The sequence below is a fragment of the Eleginops maclovinus genome, chromosome 12, assembly GCF_036324505.1.
Source record: "Eleginops maclovinus isolate JMC-PN-2008 ecotype Puerto Natales chromosome 12, JC_Emac_rtc_rv5, whole genome shotgun sequence".
NCBI lineage: Eukaryota > Metazoa > Chordata > Actinopteri > Perciformes > Eleginopidae > Eleginops > Eleginops maclovinus.
Window position 1 is genome coordinate 8,335,790 of NC_086360.1, and position 19,798 is coordinate 8,355,587.

The following is a 19,798-nucleotide window of genomic DNA, read 5'->3' on the forward strand; positions in this document are numbered from 1 at the left end:
TAACAAAAACACCGCCCACAGGCTACAGATTTTGTTCCTGCTTAAATACACAAGCCGGAACAGTGTTTGGTATTTTCCACAAGGTTTACACACTCAAAGATTAAACAGAAAAAATAAAAAGGGGAAATTGAATATTTATTTTATTGTATTAATTCATAATAGTATACTGTACAATTCTAATTTGCTTTACTTTTTCCATTGGCTGTTCCAACCTTTTTTTCAGGTTTTTCAGTTTGGTATTCTTTGTTTCTTTATAGGTATACATTTATCCTTGTATATGAATACTAAAATGCATCTATGTGATTCTTTATTTTGGTGTCTATATACTCAGACTACGTGTGTCCTACTTTTACTGTTTACAATTGCAGCTTTTAAATGCATTGTATTGTGTGGCACATACAGAATATACACTGTATGTCTATATGATAGGGAACTATTTATTTGGACCATTGTTCTAGGTTAGAATTATTCAGCATTACTTCTCCTCTCACTCTTCTCTTCCTCATAACTTTTTCAATTTTCAATTTTAGGAATCAGAAAACAGCACAATGCAAGTTAACAATGCTAGGAAGTTATGCAACTACATTCACCTTGACTACAGCAAACTGAGGAGACTGACTTTACCCAGAAGCAACCTCAACTGTTCTTGCCTCCTGATAACAACCAGACACGCAAGAAGCAAGACACACTCAAAAGGAGAGTTTCTCTGGTAAATATTTTTACTGACTGATAAATAGTAAACTGTTTTTTCATAATGTAAGAGGGGCTGCATCCGCTGTACATCCCGTTCTCTATGAAAGAAGCATTTGTAGAGGACAATAGAGACTCACATTGATGAATAATGTGAGTAAAAGACGCATCAACAACACACATGTATCAACATTGCAGTACTTACTGCATACTTAAAGGAGAGGTTGTACTCGCGGTCGTTGGCGCGGAGTTTCCTCTCCAGCTCTGAAGACAGACAAATAGTTAATAATTGACATTCATTTTCATTTTACAGGTTTATAATGTGAACCAAACCCCAAACCCCAGCAGTGGTAGTGATGGTTAGTCTCGCCCTGAAGAGACCACAGAGTTTGCTATATATTACACTCAATGGTTTCAAATATTGAGTATCTCAAATAACAGCAAGTTTTACTTTGTAAAGCAGTGCTTTAGGTGAGCATTTAGCTCAAAGCACAGCCTCATGCCTGCTGACTCTAACACTGTGTATTCATACATCCAACCACCCTCACCCTGCATTAAAAGACAGTTTCAAAACAAGAGCTTATAGAACAATGGCTAGGCGTACAAAAAAAAGTCAAAAAAGAAGCATACTGAAGTTTACTTATTTTGTTTTAGGGTTTATTTTACATACAAAATATGTCCAAAAAGTAACATCTGTGATGCAATATTAAGAGGAGATTCTTCGCTAAAAATTCTTCCAAATAACTGGTCTTAAAGAAATTTCCTAAATTTATTGCATTATTATTATTATTATTATTATTATAGTTTTCTGAGCACTATTCATATTTTAAGAATAAACTCTCTAATATAAACAAAATAACACCATTGTAATGTAACTGGGCATCGGAATCTGCTGATAAAGCTCTTGTTGTACCATAGAAAGTTTTAATGCAACTACTATACTTATAGCCTTTTTCCAAAGTCAGAGCATTTGAACTTTAATGATAATTCAAATCCAAGTGTTTAAGGCTTACCTCTCTCTTTTTTCTTGACACAGTCCAGGCCAAAAAAAGACATCTTCTCTTCCACCTCTTGCTATCTATCCATCATACTGGTCTGTGAAGAAGGAGAGACAGCTGTTACAATGTGGCTGAACAAAAGGATAAATCTTCATCACCAGGAAATAAACATACAGACACACACACACACACACACACACACACACACACACACACACACACACACACACACACACACACACACACACACACACACACACACACACACACACACACACACACATCCCAGACTGTTCTCGTCAAACATTGGCTTTCTCCTGAAAACTGGAGAGTGTAAACAACATTTTGTTGAAGTAAGAATGACTTCATGCCCAGCAGCTGCCAGCAGGAAATGTTTTCTTTAATGCTTTTTATATTATGGTAATCATTGCCATGGGTTTTTAAACTACAGTTAAAGGAGCTCTTGGGTTGCCACTACATTGTTCAAAGAAATACATTTTATTCAAGAATAGAAAAGTGTAGTATATGATATTTTATACACATCTCAAAAGTACACGGTCATCTTAAAACCTAAATATTTAAAAGTAGATGGTTGAGTGGTAAAGGTGATTTGCTACCAATCCACATTGTTGGGGTTGGTGAGTTCAAGGTTTCAATCACTTACTTTAAGTCTTCTTCAATACAGCATGATCATGTTCATTTAGCAAATGTTGCACTTCAGAGAAAAACAAATAATACGGGAAAACTTTAAGGCGTGGCTACCTTAATACTGTCTGCGTTTTGCAACACTTCTGTGTTATGAAAGTTATTTATAACTTTTTGGTTGCATAAAATAATCTTGATTAGCATTTGGTTGTACTTCGCCCCACCCTTTCACTTTACGTTGGGTTCCAAAAAACACTCCTTTATGAAGATGAATATGACCAAACTGGTGATGTCAGGCTGATTATGTCCACTTTTTATACACAGTGTATGCCGTGAAGACAATGTCAAGTGTGTATATATAGGGAACATGCTGAACAAACAGTCACAGGGAATACAAAATTGTGTTAAGATGAAGACGGAGGGAAGCCTCAACAACCTTTCCCACTTTTAGATACAAAAGCTCTTACTTCAGCGTTGCATAAGCCCTCCAGCTTCTTAATGTTTTTCCCATGTAAGGCAGAGACAGAGTGACTCAGAGGGAGGCTCCTCTCTCAGACCAGACATCCACTCGTTCAGATATCTGCTCCACCTCCTTCTGACAGTAAGAGCTCAAAATCAAGAGCCAAATCTGGCCCTGCCGTCTGTCTCAACTGAGTGATAGCGATACCCAAAAGTGGTTGCTGTGTGTTTCAGGTATTTTAGTGTCTTGCCTCTCAAAGTCCTGACACACCAAGCTAACAATCAACAGTAGTCGCCTGTAGATGTTACAGTTAGCTACACACCAAGGCTCTTTACCGGAGGCCTAGAAGCTAAATCTAAAACATTTCCAGGCAAGTAACTTTGTTTGATCAAAAACAGAAATGTTTTTACAATTGAGTCCAGTATTTCAATAAATCACCTTTATTTACTGGCACCTAATACTTGTGCTCCACCAAATTTAAGAGGTAAATAGTGTACTTTTTACTCTACTATGCTACAAACTATGATTCTGATTTACTCAGAGGTATTTATAAGTATTGAGAATTGGATAATCATTAGTTATAAGAACAGATCATTAAACATAACACACAACAAAAAAAAACAGTGAAAGGACCCTCTTCGCATATTGAGTACTTAAAATGACTTTTCCTAATAACACAGTAATTTTACATAACCTTCTAGTTGTCCTTGGGTCAAATTTGACCCATTTCCAAATGTTTTTATGTCGGGATATAGGCATTTTCTATATCTGTGCCAGAAAAATATCATGTGTCAATTAATGTTTTATAAATTAGGTCTTTCCAAAAAGGAGAGTAAAACTTGTGGTAATAAATCAGTAAAGTTGGCATAAAAGGTGTAACTCAGATTTGGGTGATTATTGATACTGTATACTATACAATGAAGGACACAAGTTGCACAGTTGAAGCAACACTTTTTTTTTTTTACTATCTTGTTAAGGACCAGAGAATTTTTTCCACCTCTTACTGTAACCATTGCCAATATACTGTATGTTGATCCTGTCAAAACAAAATATAGACGTGTTACGAGTTAAAAATGGTTTTGGTAAAATATGTTGCTTTTGTGGAAAAAACACAAACTGTTCAAACAAAATTTTGTAGAGAAAAGGATTGATTCTGATTCGGACTTAATTGAGTAAAAATGATTGTGTGTGTGTGTGTGTGTGTGTGTGTGTGTGTGTGTGTGTGTGTGTGTGTGTGTGTGTGTGTGTGTGTGTGTGTGTGTGTGTGTGTGCGTGTGTGTGTGTGTGCGTGTGTGTGTGTGTGTGCTACACAGGAAGTTCTAGATTTTAAATGTTACCAAGGTGACGTCAACGCTTGAGCTATAAATATCACCCACATGTGTTTGTTGAATAATGTGTGTTTTTACAGGAATGTCCAGGCTTTAGAAAACACACACACACACACACACACACACACACACACACACACACACACACACACACACACACACACACACACACACATACACACACACACACACACACACACACACAGCAAGACAGAGTGTGCTTTGTCTGCAGCACTGTGTTTATATCCGTGTCCACATGTTCCCAGGTGTTTTGGGGGGGTCTGACTAACTTGCAAACATATTAACATAACTAAATATAGAGAGTGAATGCACACAAACACACACTTGTAACCGCTCACCACACATCCACTGTTTGACCAAGTCCCACCGTAAAGGGCCAAAAGCAAACAGTCCATCTAACCATTCATTCTAAATCAACCAGCTTGTTTATTCTGCCAAATAGAGTCATGTGACACAGAGGGGCGTCTGCTGCTTGGTTCACAGGGGAAAAGGTGACATTTAAACTCACTGCAGTCATCATGGAGATTTAAAGAGGCTTTCATTTGAATGTCAGATTGTGTTGGGGGAACAGTTGGAGAGTTTCATCACTTGATGGCTGATACTGAGACTTTCCAGGCTTTTTTACAGCACTGACGCACCGCAGAGACAAAACTGGTTCCAGAGAATTAGTGAAAGAGTTATTCAGAACACAGCTCTCAAATAAAGTCAAAGTCATTATTGGTAGTAGTAGTATTTTTTGTGTTGGTGGACTTGTTTCCACCAGAGTCTAATAAGTGTAAGTTAAAGGGTAATCTTGATATTATTTAATGATCAAAACCACCTTCACTATAAAGTATTTTTCCTAGTCTGATATTTTTTTTTAATTCAGAATGACACTTCGTTCAGAAACAATAAAAAAACACTAGTCAGAAACCCAATTTGTTGCATTAGGGTTACAGATGCCTTTTCTAAACTTCTGACAGTATTGTTTATTTCTCAGCTATAAAGTCAAAAATCCCTCAGCATCCTTACAGGAGTTTTTCTATAAATGGAGTAAATGTTATGTTACTGCCAACCAAGTGGGAGAAGCTGAAACAAGAAACAGATTTCAAGCAAAGAGTAAATACTCAGAATGATAAAGAGGATGCTACATAATGTTACTGATAACTTATCCAGAATGCACTACACTCAGGTCCATGTTGGTGCATTATGTGCCAAATAACCTGGCTGTTTACTTTCCACTCTCCCCTTGTTGACATTTTGACGTCATTTTTGCAGCCAGATTTTCATTTTTTCCAATTTATGTCACCAAAAATCTCCTACAACTTGAGTTTAATTAATCCTGGAAGAAAGTTTTAAGATTTTTATCTTTCGTGACTTCATTGTTTTATCTAATCTGATCCATATTTTAAAACAAAGTCACTGTTTTCAGTGATGCTCTAATTTCTATCTTGTTAAGGCAGTGGTGGAGGAAGTTTACTAGTGAGAAAGTATTAATACGACTTTGTTTCTGTATCTGTTTCAAGCTGTGGAGAATCTAGCAAATCTGGTAACTGGATTCTGTGGCTAGGTCATTGTCTTGTGACGAGCGGTCCTGTAGTGTCCGTCTTTCAGTCTGTCTTTTACTTTCATTTCAGAGTACAGGCAACAAACACTGGAATTAATGCTATTCCAGGCAAAGAAAGGTGGGTAACAGTAGCCCAGTGTGACAGCCACCTGTGACTGGCATAACAGATCAGAGGTCACACAAATGAATGGGTGTCTTGTCCCATTACCGATCTCTGGTTTCTCAAACTGAACAGTGCTCTATTATCAAAACTGACCGCTTGTTTGCTGCTAAAAGAAACAACCCTTTTCTCTAAATGTGAGCGTGTGTATGTGTTTTATGTATAGTCATTTCACAATATGAACATAAATTATTATATGATACATTTTCTCTAATTCAATAAAGATTTACAGTTAAGATAAAGTAGAATTAGACAACATCTTGTATGACGATAATCCCAGCCGTAAAACCAAATGGGTATAGGGGCATAGAGATGGAGGGCTATACACTGATGAAAACATCATAATGATTTCTTAATTCAATGTCTCCCCTTAAATCCTACACACTGCTCATTTAAAGCACCTGAATTAAGAGTGGTCATATGTATTATAATAAGGTAACACAAAAACAATTTCTTTAGGTTACTTAACTTTTGTTCTGTATTCAGGGTGAACACAGTGACACAATCAATTTCCACAGCCTCATTTATGTAATATACCTTAACCTGGGTAACAATATTTAATATAACTGAATCATCACTATCAGTTTTTACTATTTTCTGAAAAAACAGAAATAATTGGTTAATTGAGAAAGTCACCTGGCTGATTCAGCCTGAATACATCAGTTTAAAGACCTCATGACACCTAGAGACTACCTTTTTTTATTTAGTCTAAAATAACTTTTATTTTCGATTTGAAATACATAATTGTGATAAATATGCCCGGTTCTCTGTTATTTTCGAAATTTGTACGCAAGCCACTGAAATCCACAGGCCAGTGTCTTGACAACGTTCCAACATAAAGATGACGTATGCTCCGGAACGCTTTTAGACCTGATTGCACCTGCTGCCACCCTTGACCTTGATCATTTCTAGTCACAGTAAGTCGTACTCGCAGTTTTAGCATCTTTAAAGTTTTGTTCTTAATATTTTTGTTGAGAACATGCCTGAGCGGTGTGTTGCAGCGTATTGTTCAAACACCAGGGAGAACGGTTTTACCCTTCATCGGTTTCCGAAAGACCCTGCTTTGTGTGAACTCTGGACGCAACAAGTTTGTAGGACAAGAGCTGGTCCGAAAGGAACAGTATGGAAGCCAAGCTCGTCGTCTGTACTTTGCTCAGCGCATTTTGAAGAGGAGTGCTACGACTCGATCCCCGCTCTGAAGGAGCAGCTTGGTATTGATGTTCGTCTGAAGAAGGTTTTGCTGCCCAATTCGGTTCCGCGTATATTTCATCGAGGGACAAGCTCGAGGTTAGCCCCGGGGGCGAACGGCGACGTCAAGAGCCGGAGGTCTCATGCTCTGGAGAAAAGGCAGAGATTGGAGGTACGTACCTTCTTATTTTGGACTATATTTTAATAATGGAAGGGAAATGAAATGCAAAGGAATGAGTGTTTGGCACTGTGTAAACAGCTTGCGGTGGTTCTTCATAGTTGAAGTTGGCGCTAGCTCTGAACACTTCAGCTCAGCTGGCTACTAGTGCTAAGTGCTTTAGCTATTCAGCTAAGTTCACCTCAGAGTGTTAGCAAAAAGTCAAGTCTCAAGTGTTTGTTTTAGGTTTGCGGTAGCGTTTTTTTCCCCCTCCAACTCACGCTAAATCTTGTGATTTATTTATTTATGTTTCAGGTACTACAGGAATGCCAGTCTGAGTATGTTGCTGAAGAGGAAAGCGATGACTTTCCTGACGGGGACCCATCTACTGATGTAAGTTTTCGGAAAGCGTTCAGGTCAACTAAGTTACTGACTAAAGATTTTATTTGACTAACTACACACAGCATTACAGTATATCAAGTGCCAGTGCCCCCTCTCTCAGACCTTCACCCTCACCATCTCCAGAGGTGTTAAAAGTAAAAGTACTTTTGTGGTGTAATTACAACAGTAGCACATATAACATAACCGTTACACCATTTACTCCATTGTACCTAACTAGATAGATGGACTGTCATTACTGAAAAACACTAAAAACCTAACAAGGACCCACCACAAACTCAATTCAACCAGTGCAGAATCAGCTGATTGTAAGACAAATACACTGGTCTACTTTTTACTAGGTTACCTGTGTTGGAAGGAAACTCTATTTTTTAGTTTTTTTTTTAACTTTTACACACACACACATATGTATACACACATTTATTTATTTACTTACTTATTTATTCAGGTGAATTCAACAGAAGATCAGCACAGTGACTTTTCCGTTCAAGTGTGTCTGAGGCCACCAACAAGGACGGTGGCTATGCAGTTCAAAGGAAGGGGACGGACTAAAGGTATTTTATCATTTATGTACGTATTTTAGCCAAACAGATGTCCGGGGAAACGGGTCTTTTCAGCATTGCATCTTGTGTAGATAGATACATCACTAATGACAATCCTTTTCTATGTCAAACATCTATTTTCACATCTACACAAGAATGTTGGAAAAACTATCTGTCTTAGGAAAAGACTATTTTACAATCTACAAATTTACTAGTGCGAGCAAGCTTCACAAAAAGTTGTGTGTATTGAATGAAGATTTCCTTCAAGCTGACACTGATTTCTATATACTAAACATTGTTTTTTCCCCAGGTGTGCAGGCTACTACATCAATGGTCACTGTTGGGACTCAGACTGAGGATGACTGCTTTTGCTTTCACAACACCGACAACTCAACCTCTTGTGGCTCTGACTCAGATGACAACATGTCGACAGATGATCCCGACTACAAGCTGCCGTCCTCTGATGATTCAGCTGAAGAGAGTCCTGAACACAATACTCCACCAGTGCCGCCACCTGAGGCGCCAGCAGGTAGCGTTTTTCTTGTGTTCTGGGAATGCCTGGTGACGCTGTTGTCAACATGGTGCAGCTGTGGACTTTGTGGGAGCAGGTCACTGTCCTGGCAGTGTAAAGAAGTAGGAACACAGTTGCAGGTCACCATCCAGTGCGGGGGATGTGGGAACCAAGGACTATGGAACAGTCAACCTTTCTTCGGCAGAACAGCAGCTGGGAATGTGTTGTTGTCCGCTGCCATTCTCTTCAGTGGGGCCACTGTCACCAAGGTGCTGCGTGTCCTATCCAGATTGGGCGTTGCTGTGATGTCGGAAAGATCGTTCTTCAGACATCAGGACCAGGTGCTTTTCAAAGCTGTGAAGCGAGTTTGGGGCGAGCAGCAGTTTGCCATGCTCTGTCTGCTACAGGCAGAAGGGGAACCCATCGTGTGTGGTGGTGACGGGCGTGCCGACACCCCAGGGCATTGCGCTAAGTACGGCACCTACTCAACAATGGAGCTCCGGAAAACAGCTGTTATTGACGTACAACTTGTACAGGTACATTTCAGATGTATTATGCCTCTATGTGAGTCCTGCCCAGTATAGAAAACACACTCTTCTGTCGTAGTAAGGACAATTTTATACTAGTCAATGTTATGCTCATCAAAATCTCCTGCTTTTTATGTTTTAGAGCAATGAGGTTGGAGGGTCCTACCACATGGAGAAAGTGGGACTGCAGCGATCCCTTGAGAAAGTCCAGGGCTTTGTGGATGTCGGAACTCTCGTGACAGACAGACACATAGGCATCAACATGATGATTAGAGAGGACCATCCAGACATCACGCACCAGTTTGACATATGGCATGTAGCCAAGAGTAAGTGCAACATGTTTAAACCTGTTTAATGTAATTTTTAAGAGAGACTTGAAGCACTACCTTGACATTCCTTTTTGAAAGATATGATTTTTTGGGTTTGGACAAATTTTATGTGTGAAATCCTTGTGTGTGTGGAGGACAGGGCCTATTTCAGGCTATTACAGGCTGTTCATGTATCTAAAAAGGGTTTTAGTTATGCCCTTGGAGTCAAGACCTTCAAGCAGTACATTAGATTTCTATTTATTTATTCATCTACACATGTTTACTCAGGTGTCAAGAAGAAGCTGCAGAGCCTTGGACAAACTAGAGGTTGCCAGGACCTCAAACCCTGGGTGGGAAGTATTATAAACCATCTGTACTGGTCCGTGGTCTCGACGCCTCCTGGCAGTGGACAACTTGTGGTGGACAAATGGACATCAGTCATCGATCACATCCACAACAGGCACACCGGGTTCGAGGGACTGTTCTCTTCTTGTGCGCACGGAGTCCTGGAAGGCAGGGAACAGCGTAAACCGTGGCTGAGTTGTCGTTAGTATACTCCTAATGTTTATTTTACAGAGATTGTGATCACAGTATCATGTTGCATCATGTTGCATAATTTACATGTATTTTGTACAATGTTCTTCAGATACGAAGGTGTCTATTGAAGTGGAGAAGATCATCCGGAACAAGAGGCTGTGTGCAGATATACAACGCCTGTCCCCGTCACACCAGACATCCTACCTCGAAGCATTCCATAGCGTGATTACCCACTTTGCGCCAAAGATGTGCCACTTTTCATACAAAGGGATGGAGAGCAGGTAATCAAAGAAATATTCCGTGAAACATTCTTTTAGGACATTATTACATTCTATTACATTACACTTGCCAGACGCTTTTATCCAGAGCGACTTACAATCGAGGACAAAATCACAGCTTGCAACATTTGCAGTGCACAGGAAATGTACATGTCCTGAAGTGGTTTTGTAGGCAAGGGTCAGGGCCTTGTGCCTGGTTTGGGCAGCCACTGTTAGGCAGTGCAACCTGATAAATAGAGGGGTAACATGGGCTCTTTTGGGTTGACTTGTTTATGTTTCGCTGTTAAGAATGGTCATCTTGTTCCTGATTATTCTGTTTGTGTTCTGTTCTTAGAGGGATCCTGGCTGCTTTGCATTTCAACGAGAATGCCAACAGGGAGCAGCGGAGCAGACACGATGGCGAGATGATGTTCAACCTGCGGTATCCAAAGTATAAGAAGGGCGGCTACATTGTGAGGAAAGTCTTACAGGAGCCATCTTTTGGTAAGCATAATAGAAAGTTGATTGCAGATATGATTTGTATTTTGAGATGTACATAGTCGTGTGTCATATCTATGGTTGGATTAATTTGAACCTTGTCCCATATTCCTCTGCAACAGGCTATGCTGAAGAGCTGATGCGGATGGTGGAGGCCATGTGTCGAGGTGAGGACTACAACGGTGATGACTTTGACATCCCAGACCCGTCCCCTGTTACAGAGCCACTCAATGCATCATTCGAAAAGCCGGATAAGAGGGCAGCAGTCAATGCACATATGACCCGCTTTAGCATTACAAATAACACCTAAATGTACACATGAGAACCGGACTGAATGGAATAAACACAAACTTAATTTCATCTTTGCCGTGAGTGCTTTGATTTACTGTGTTGGGAACCTCCTGCTCCATCCTCACCTTGGTGTTCTGAAAAGTGTCATTACAGGGTGTGTAGTATGTCTGTGTTGCTACAGTTTTCCCCCTTATCCATGTGGGCTTGTATTGCATTGTCCCTGAAGTACAGCACATCTTAGACACCGTATGATCAAAAATATCAGCTACCCTTCCATGGTGAAGGTGTAAATTGATTTGCTAGGCCTATTTGTTGTAAGCTGTTGTAAGTTGTAAAAATGAAGACACATTCATGTGAAGCCAGAGGTATCATGTATTGACATTCATTTTCATGTATTTACAAACTCATGTATTTAAACTAAAAAAACAAAATTAACAAGTTAACAGCATACATGTATCATCACGGGCTGTTGGTGTCCTGGAACCCCCTGTAATCAATGGAGGGAAAAGTTCTCCGGATACACCACACCACACAGGAAGGTATGGGGACCCTGACATGTCTTCCCAGGTACTCGTAGCACCATCGCACAAACTGTCTGTATCCAGTGTACCTCTTCCACCTAAAAGTTGAAAGAAAATCAGAAGAAAAACACAGGTGTTTTAGATGTAGGCCTAGGCCTACTGTAACCTACATGACAGTTCGTTTTACGCATACATTTACGTCATTGGTGATATCAAATCATACAATTCCTACTAGTCCATACAAATGATTTTACAATAGGATTGTATACTCACTCGTTTCCCTCTACATCCCCGTATTCTTGCCGATAGTGGAAATGTGCGGTGCGCAGAACATGCAGATTCAGACAAACTGGCTCAAAGCCAGAATGTTCTGTGATGCAGCGGGTGTCTGCTCCCTCCTCCTCTCTCCTCTCGCACACTCTTGACTGTTCGCGGCAGCACACCGACTCCACTACCAGTGGCATTGGCTCACATCTCCCACAAGAACACCTAAAATATAACAGATAAAGGCAAGGGGCTTGAAACAATCTTACAATTGTCACAGAACTTTACAAAGTGTCAATGTCATGGGTTGATTCGCGTGAAAAGCCGACGTAGAACTAGCCTAATCGCGGAAGGATGGCCACTGGTCAGGAGCTAGGTTATAGCATAGGCTACTACTGGGTTATAGCATAGGCTACTGTATGAGTATGACGCAGGGCAAACTAATATAGTAGACCTAATTGGTATTTTCATCGCTCTCAAAAAAAATAACATAACTAAATAAAGATTAAGACTATGACAAGCACCGGGAAACAACAATGGCCCTTTGCGATCTGTAGGCTAGTAATGGTGACTATTTGGCTAATTCTGGGAGGTGAGGAGGCAGACTGCACACACACATGCTCGCTGGTGCAAACGCTGGTTGTGGTGGATATTACAAAGTACAATATCTTACGGAGTGTTCATTGTCAGAAAAGTGAACAAGAAGGAAGTTACCATTCCACGTGCTGTAGTCTGCCAAAATCCATAGGCATCCGACCGTCTGCCACAGCAGCACCACCAACAGCGCCTTCTGCCTCGCCATCCGAACTTTCCGTAGAACCCTGTGGCTCCAACTCATCCAAGTATGGCTCGTATCTATAGGGCATAACGCCCCTCACATTGTCCTCCAGCATTGGGTCGGACTCTGCCACTTCGAAAAATGTGTCAGGATCCGAGGATGAATCGGAGTTGTCAGAATCCATGTTGTTGACAGGTGTCAGGATAGTCGTGAGTGACAGGTGGGATAGTGTCTTGACCAAGGAGCCGTTCCGGAGTGTACGTCATAGGTCATGTGACTGACTAATAGGAAGGTCGGTAGCAGATCGCAAAAATCGCACTTTTAAAAGGCCGTACAAACTCAATTTCTCTATCATAATGATTAAAACCAACTTCAAGTGACTATTTTGTATGTGTACTTTCAATGTGTGTATGTATATTACTTTATTTTCCACGTGTCATGAGGTCTTTAAAGGGGCCCTTTTATGCACATTTATATACAGTATAACACACCCCAGGAAAAGGAAAACCCCAAGAAGCATAAAAGGGTCTATTTAAGATAATTGTGTATCCTTTAAAAACATGGGTTGAGTCTTGAATCTGAACATAAGTCTGATAATCATAGAATATATGTTTTTAAAAGCTACTGCATGGGGAAAACTGCATGTTAAGGGCCCAACATGTGTGTTCTTATTATTAAAGAGTAACCATCAATTAAAAGCTTTGTTTTATCTCCCTTGAAAGATGCTCAGCCCCACCTTAAGAGTCCAGCCTAAATCCAACTTGACATATGTAAAAATGTCTGCTCTTATCAAAAATCACACCAGTGCGAAGATGTGATGCAAATTCTCCCCTTGAGAGAAAAAGAGAACAGTTCTCACAGAATTCCACTGTTTGACCCGAACAAAGCTATACGTACAGTAAAACAAATAGAGAAAGATATGAGTTGTTGCATAATAGTTTCCATAGATCTGCCAATGACACAATAACCTCCAGTAACAGATAAGCCATTGAACACAGCTGCTGCATTTTCAGCATGTTCCCTCTTGCTGTGTGGTCTGTCTAATAGCAAACAGAACAGGAGAGATAGCGGAAGGTGTGTAGCAGAGATTGCGTTTTTTACTGTATCCAATATTAGAGGTGTGGAGTCTAACTTTAAAAGAGTTGCTGCAGCAGAAAGCCTGCTCTTGGCTACGAACAGGTCCTGTGCTTTCAGAAATAACAAACACATCAACTTAAGGCCTTCTCAGAATTCAAAGGTAACGCGCCCTACCACTTATATGTGTATCTGTGAGGTGTATTTTTAAATCTTTCGACAAATCCTCTGATAAAAAGTCCTGTTATGGTTTCTAGAGCTCTCATCTTTTAAAAAAAACACCAGCCTACATTTTCTGTTCTATCTCTATCAACAGGTACTTGTCTTATCATGCTGCTTGCTAATAATAGCCCGAAGCACACACTGTATTTTTCAAAGCAACTTAGCAATAAACCTCCAATACAGTGAAGTAGAGCTCCAAAGAGTTGTCAATTAATCGATTAAACAGAAACAGTAATCAGCAACTGTTATAAACAAATAATTGTAGCAGTAATGCCAAATTCTATGGTTTGGAAAAAGGTAAAAGGGGTTTATTTAGCTTGTCTTACACCATAGTAAAATGAATATATTTGTTGTCAATGTTCATGCTTTATGGACTTAACCATTGCTAAATTAAAAAAGATAATTCAATAATCATAATGTGATGTTATGTCGTTATTGCGTCAGTGCCTTCAGTATTCCCCAGGCAGCTTCTCTTTGAGGATTCAGAGTAAATCATGTTATGTTACTGAACGTTCCAGATCATTGGCCAATGCAACCAATACCACAGAGGAAGACGAGAGAGGACATTGCACGGTAGCGCAGAATCAAAACCAAAGTCTATCTGGATTCATCTTTCATCTAAGGTTGATATTTTATACTTTCGATCTAACCAAATATACTGTATTACCAAGCTGAAACACTTAAAGTTGGGCGTCTTCGTTGTTTTGCCATATCCCCTTCAAAAGTGTCAGTCCAGGAATCTGCTTCAGTGACAAAACAATAGCAGGAAGTATCAGCGATAGTCAGTTCTTGCTAATTGCCCCAAACAGCAACAAGCTCACTCAAGTCCCCGGGGGACAAGGATTTTAAACCAACATGCAACATTTTTACTAAGCTACTCAAACATGCACAGCTGTGTAAGAGACATCAAATGTCTCCAAACGTTAAACATTGCTACTTTAATGAATGCTGGTTTTTTCATTAAACATATTTGCTGATTAAATGTTAATAAACGGCTTAAAGCAAACAGAAATCTGCTTTTGGACTGTTATACTTCAGTGAAGTCCCACTTGTGTTGTTAATAAAAAGAAAAAGGTGTATGTAGGTCATGCATTAAGTGTAGGATTTTACCTGCCCAGTTTAACCACAGCTCAACCAAAGCTCCGCCCTGATACCCTGAGTTGAAGGTCTTTGGTCTGTGCTGAAGATCTATGCAGTTATTGCAGAAAACCCACTTCTTCCAGACTGCATGCTAAAAGCTGCCTGAGTTATTAAGACTGTGTTTTACACACAAGCAGAAGCAGCACTTAAACAAAGCAGCAGCCTCAGTATTCTTTCTCCTTCTACAAAGAATGCATTCAGGGTCCTAGGTGTGTGCTGTGCTGTGTTTTTAGAGACTCATACAGCTGCAATTGTAAAATAAGAACATAGATTTTAAGCTCAGTGTTGGGTCGCCGTGTAAACTGCAAGTAAAATGCAGCATACAGTAGAAAAACAGCTAGATTTATTTTTGATTGAAGCTTGAAAAAAACATGTTCTGTGTAGATATACACCATTACTGCATGTTCAGAAAGAACTAATTTGAAGGCTCTGTAGCTACATAAATATAAATGGTCAACGCAGAAATAGACTACACCTAGCTTAGTGCAATAAGCCAAAAGCGGCGCAGATTGACACATGCGGGTTAAAACATCTAAGCGATTGTCTTGGGCATATCTCTGGTCCCCATAAACAAAAGATATGAGGGAAAAAAGAGAAACTTGCGCTTAATAACAGAGAAAGCCACAGAGGCGGGTGAGTTCCGAGTTCAGTCAAAAACAGTTGGTACAGAGTGGATGTTTGGGGCAAATAAACACAAACAGTCCAGTGGTCAAATTCATTCAAAAATACATCTCAAATGTTTCTCCTAACTGGAATTGGCTAAACCAAGGCTCAGCTTTGGGATTAGACTTCCTAGAATGGAATCTTATTTGTACATGTTTTCCTTGGCACTAAACCCCTAACCCCAAATTTGTTTGTGATTGTTTGTTTTACCTCTAATTTGGATCCTAAGTTATGCCCCTTGACCACAAAAGACAACATATTGTATAAGAACATTTTATACAGGGCAGCACTAAAACCAAATTGAACTTTAAATAAATGTAAAGTCCTTCACAATGCCACAGAATCAGTTTAATCTAACTAGGTTGACCAAACAAACAAAAGCTAACAAACCAACTCTGTTCCTGGTGGTTACTGATTAATGTCAGATCCTCAGTAGATCTGCCTGTGAGTAAATGATGAAGTTAACTGGTGAACTTGTGGTCACTTCTCTCAATCTCGCATAAAAAAGAAAAGAAAACATCATACAGTACGTCCACAAGCTAGCTTTTTTTGACAATTCTGCCTTTGAAAACTGAACTGATTTGTGACTCTGCTGCAGGTATGAATAGAGATGTTGCCTGTAAAGACCTTTCACATACCCCACTGATGATGAACATTAACAAAGCAAGAATGGAAAAGTGAGATGCGGTTATGACACGAGGGCACAATACGGTGTCGAGCCCCGAGCGCCGCACCAAAAGACCCGAACAATCAACCTCTGAATAATTCACCTGACCTAGAGGGGCCACAAAGCCATTCCTCCTCTCAACTTACCTGATAACACTCTGACATTTTGATTGACCTTTAAGGCTTTTACGCAGCTTCATATCAATTTAACAACACACCACATTCAAGCTGGGACACAGAGATGGAGTTTGACCAACGTAGGGTTAAATTCATTTGAGCACTAGCAGGAAGTTCAATGTCAAGGATTTACCTTACATGACCCTTCAGACCTGTTCTCCATTTCCGTGTACAGGATGAATTTAGATAGCGATGTTTAGTCAAATGCAACTTTGTAATTTATCACTAATTTTCTGTCTCATTAACATGTAACACATACACTCTTCACCTTATCGTATTCCCCCTTCAAATTTCAATTCATGACTGAAGTCATTTATGTAATTAGCTGCATTAGTAAAATAATCATCTTTTTAGTTTAGTTTCAAATGCTTAATCCCTGTACTGGTATAAAAAAGTGAATATGGAGCTTACCCCTGGGGCTAACATATTAATATAACATTTTTCTTCACAGCATTAAGATATACAGATTACAGCGTTAAAATATACAGGAAGTAGAGTGATGACAGCAGGGGTGAAAAGTATGATATACTGTAGCTAGAAGATAAGCAGGTGTCGCAATGTTTTAGATTCAAAAAGAAAGTAGGGACTTTAAGTTAAAGATTTGCCAGCTGAATTTGCACATTGTCACGGAAATGTGCGCTGTGCCTTTAACATTACACTGTACAAGCTTATTAAAGACCTATCAAGGGGCCCCTATATTCGTTTGCTAGGCCCCTGTGTTTTCAGTGGTGCTAAGCAACTAAGTACATTTAGTCAAGTACGGTACTTGATTACACTTTTTTTTTTTCAATTTGTTTAGCTTCCTCACCCACAATAATATATTTTGATGATGACATTTTCATTCTTTTACTCAAGTAAGTTTTAAAGAGGCCCCATTAGGCTAATGTTCTGGTATTGTATTGTGTGACTCTGCTTGAAAAGTTATTTATTTTTCTCATACTGCCTGTGTTGCAGCACCTCTTTTCACCCTCTGTCTGAAACCAGAACCCAGTCTGCTCTGATTGGTTAGCTGGCTGGCTCTGTTGTGATTGATCAACTTCTTAGAGATGTCCCATCCCACGCCGATCACGTGCAATGTGTTGGAGAGCTAGCCATAAAGTGTTACGTAGTGATGTCATTATGTTATGGAAATAGACAAAGGAGTCCAATGGAGGTGTTTGAGGCACAGGGGGAGTGTGTGGGATAGAAACTCCCTCTGAAGGGAACACAGGGATTTTAGCCTTTGCAGACAACATGCACAAAAACCTATACAACACTACAGGAGAGGGAAAACTTCTACCTTTATCAGAGTATTTGTTCACAGTGGTACTGTATTTTTACTGTCAAATATCTGAGTACCTCTCTCACTATTTTATAGTAGCCTACGTCTCTTTTCAGTCACAGCTGATAAGTTATTATCGTCAAACTACTTCACTGTCTGACACTGAACAGCAAATAGTTTGCTCAACTCTTACAACATATACTGCAAATGGTTATAACAGCAGTACGAATCTACTTTGGAAGTTCCTCAACAGTCATAACTGCTAAACAGCAATTTAGTGATACCGCACGCAGTTTCATATCATCACTACTCCCACAGCAAATAGGTGCAGTCTACTTCTTCACCTACAACTTACTGCAGACTCCAAGTTTTATATTTGAAGCGAACACATGATATGAAATCCAGTGTTGACAAGTGAACAATGCTTCACAGACACATCAAAAGGAACTTCAATACGTATGAAAAGGAGAGTTAAAAAGATGAATCTTGCCTGTAAAGAGTTTGGAGAAGTTCGAAGAACAGAAGAAGAAAAGCCGTATGGTGTAGTTCAGGAAAGACCCACGTTGAGAGACAAAAAGAAAGTGCAGCAGAAGTTTTTTTTACTTTTTCTGACTTAAGCGTATAGCGTCTCTTTTCTCCTCCTTAAACTAATAGTTTCCGTTACTTTCATAGTTTAGACTCCCCGGAGAACAGTACAGTAAAGGAAACGGTGAGGAGACAACTGCTTCCTGTTCGCCTGGCTGCCTTTCTCTCTTCCTCCTCCATCTCTTCCCTTTTTCTCCCCCCAAAATCCATCTCAGCATGTCAACACTGTCCCAACTTCATCTTGGCACCTTGTAGGTCACTTTGAAAGCGAGTGACAGTGCTTCTTCTTACCGTTCGCTCCGGCGTCCTGTGGTGCGTCCTGAGCTGCGCGTCGCCCAAAGGTCCTGGAGAGAAACGAGGAAATCTCCAAACTACGAGAAGAAACGAGGGCTAATGTGGTTCCTCTTGGCTTCCCAACACCCGCGTCTGCCCTCCCCTCCCCACTCTAATGCTCTCCCCTCCTCTACTTTTCTCAACCCCTCCCTTCTTCTCTCTCCACTCACTCAGTGGGGGCAGTGTTGTTACAGAAACCTTCAGACAATTAAAACGAATATGGCGGATGTGAAGTGGAGATTTGTGTCATCATCAGTGGTGTAAAGTAACGAACTACAAGTACTGTTCTTAAGTACAATATTGAGGTACGTTTACTTGAGTATTTTATTTTTAGCACTTTGTACTTCTACTCCACTACCATTCAGAGGTAAATGGTGTACTTTTACTGCACTACATTTAGCCTACTTAATGCCTCTAGTTCCACGGATTTGGATTAATGATGTGAAATATAACCAACACTTGAATAAGACTTTAGTCACACCTGGAGTAAATCAACAAGAATGGGTACTTTTACTTTTGGTACTTTAACTATATTTTGATGCCAAAACGTTTGTTCTTTTACTTGAGTAACATTTTGGTGCACTCCGGTTCTTCTACTTTACTCAAATACAAGATCTGAGTACTTCTTTTACCTCTGCTGAAGCCCTACGTGAAGTCTACAAGCTGAAATGTGTTGGGCATTATACATATGTTATAAATACTACATGTGTTCATACATACTGTATGTTAAGAGAAGATGCATAAAGAAAGCAGTAAGTTAAGAATAAACAGGTGTATCTCCGCTATAGTTCCAAACCAATACCGTTTCTGGCAGTCCCACAGTGCAAATATAAACAAGAACATATAACATAAAAAGATAAGAGCCTAGAAAGAAAAAGGGGGGAGTAAAACGGGGTATACAAAGACTACTACTACTACTACTACTACTATTAGACACAAGACGTGGGGTAAGTACTCAGATCTTGTACTAGAGTAAAAGTAGAAGTTCCAGAGGAATACTCTTTTACAATTAAAGTGATAGTTTGAATGACTTTGTATACTGCAGGGTAGC

At 39.8% G+C, this 19,798-nt stretch overlaps 3 protein-coding genes across 5 annotated transcripts in view; 1 reads left to right on the forward strand and 2 right to left on the reverse strand.

The window, feature by feature from the left end:
• LOC134873504 (phospholipid-transporting ATPase ID-like) overlaps positions 1 to 18,902 on the reverse strand; it is a 47,777-nt gene extending 28,875 nt beyond the window's left edge. Inside the window, exons 1-3 of one of the 3 annotated variants that reach the window (XM_063897163.1) lie at positions 18,706 to 18,902; positions 1,704 to 1,785; positions 896 to 954 (exon numbers count right to left, since the gene is read on the reverse strand). In XM_063897163.1, the coding sequence (XP_063753233.1) occupies positions 896 to 954; positions 1,704 to 1,746 (102 nt within the window). In that variant the 5' untranslated portion in view covers positions 1,747 to 1,785; positions 18,706 to 18,902. Of the gene's footprint in view, positions 1 to 895; positions 955 to 1,703; positions 1,786 to 18,319; positions 18,666 to 18,705 lie in introns of those variants that run through there. The other 2 variants (XM_063897165.1, XM_063897164.1) reach the window with 2 other exon arrangements.
• Positions 6,515 to 11,132, forward strand: LOC134873505 (uncharacterized). Its single transcript, XM_063897166.1, has 9 exons — positions 6,515 to 7,208; positions 7,509 to 7,586; positions 8,041 to 8,146; positions 8,445 to 9,181; positions 9,315 to 9,498; positions 9,769 to 10,026; positions 10,127 to 10,298; positions 10,630 to 10,778; positions 10,895 to 11,132. Exons 1-9 carry the CDS (start codon positions 6,828 to 6,830, stop codon positions 11,080 to 11,082), a joined length of 2,253 nt encoding a protein of 750 aa, XP_063753236.1. The 5' UTR covers positions 6,515 to 6,827; the 3' UTR covers positions 11,083 to 11,132.
• Positions 10,894 to 13,531, reverse strand: LOC134873506 (uncharacterized). The gene is made up of 3 exons (XM_063897167.1): positions 12,563 to 13,531; positions 11,858 to 12,073; positions 10,894 to 11,682 (listed from the first exon to the last, which is right to left on the reverse strand). Exons 1-3 carry the CDS (start codon positions 12,808 to 12,810, stop codon positions 11,523 to 11,525), a joined length of 624 nt encoding a protein of 207 aa, XP_063753237.1. The 5' UTR covers positions 12,811 to 13,531; the 3' UTR covers positions 10,894 to 11,522.
• Positions 18,903 to 19,798: the final 896 nt, after the last annotated feature.

What these genes read in the sequence shown, in the direction of transcription:
- LOC134873506 (XM_063897167.1), bottom strand. Translation starts at nt 12,810, where the DNA reads ATGGATTCTGACAACTCCGATTCATCCTCGGATCCTGACACATTTTTC. An exon ending in AGACTACAGCACGTGGAATG is followed by an intron (nt 12,074 to 12,562) that starts GTAACTTCCTTC and finishes GTTATATTTTAG; the next exon opens with GTGTTCTTGTGGGAGATGTG. An exon ending in GGGGATGTAGAGGGAAACGA is followed by an intron (nt 11,683 to 11,857) that starts GTGAGTATACAA and finishes TTCAACTTTTAG; the next exon opens with GTGGAAGAGGTACACTGGAT.
- LOC134873505 (XM_063897166.1), top strand. Translation starts at nt 6,828, where the DNA reads ATGCCTGAGCGGTGTGTTGCAGCGTATTGTTCAAACACCAGGGAGAAC. An exon ending in AGAAAAGGCAGAGATTGGAG is followed by an intron (nt 7,209 to 7,508) that starts GTACGTACCTTC and finishes TTTATGTTTCAG; the next exon opens with GTACTACAGGAATGCCAGTC. An exon ending in ACGGGGACCCATCTACTGAT is followed by an intron (nt 7,587 to 8,040) that starts GTAAGTTTTCGG and finishes TTATTTATTCAG; the next exon opens with GTGAATTCAACAGAAGATCA.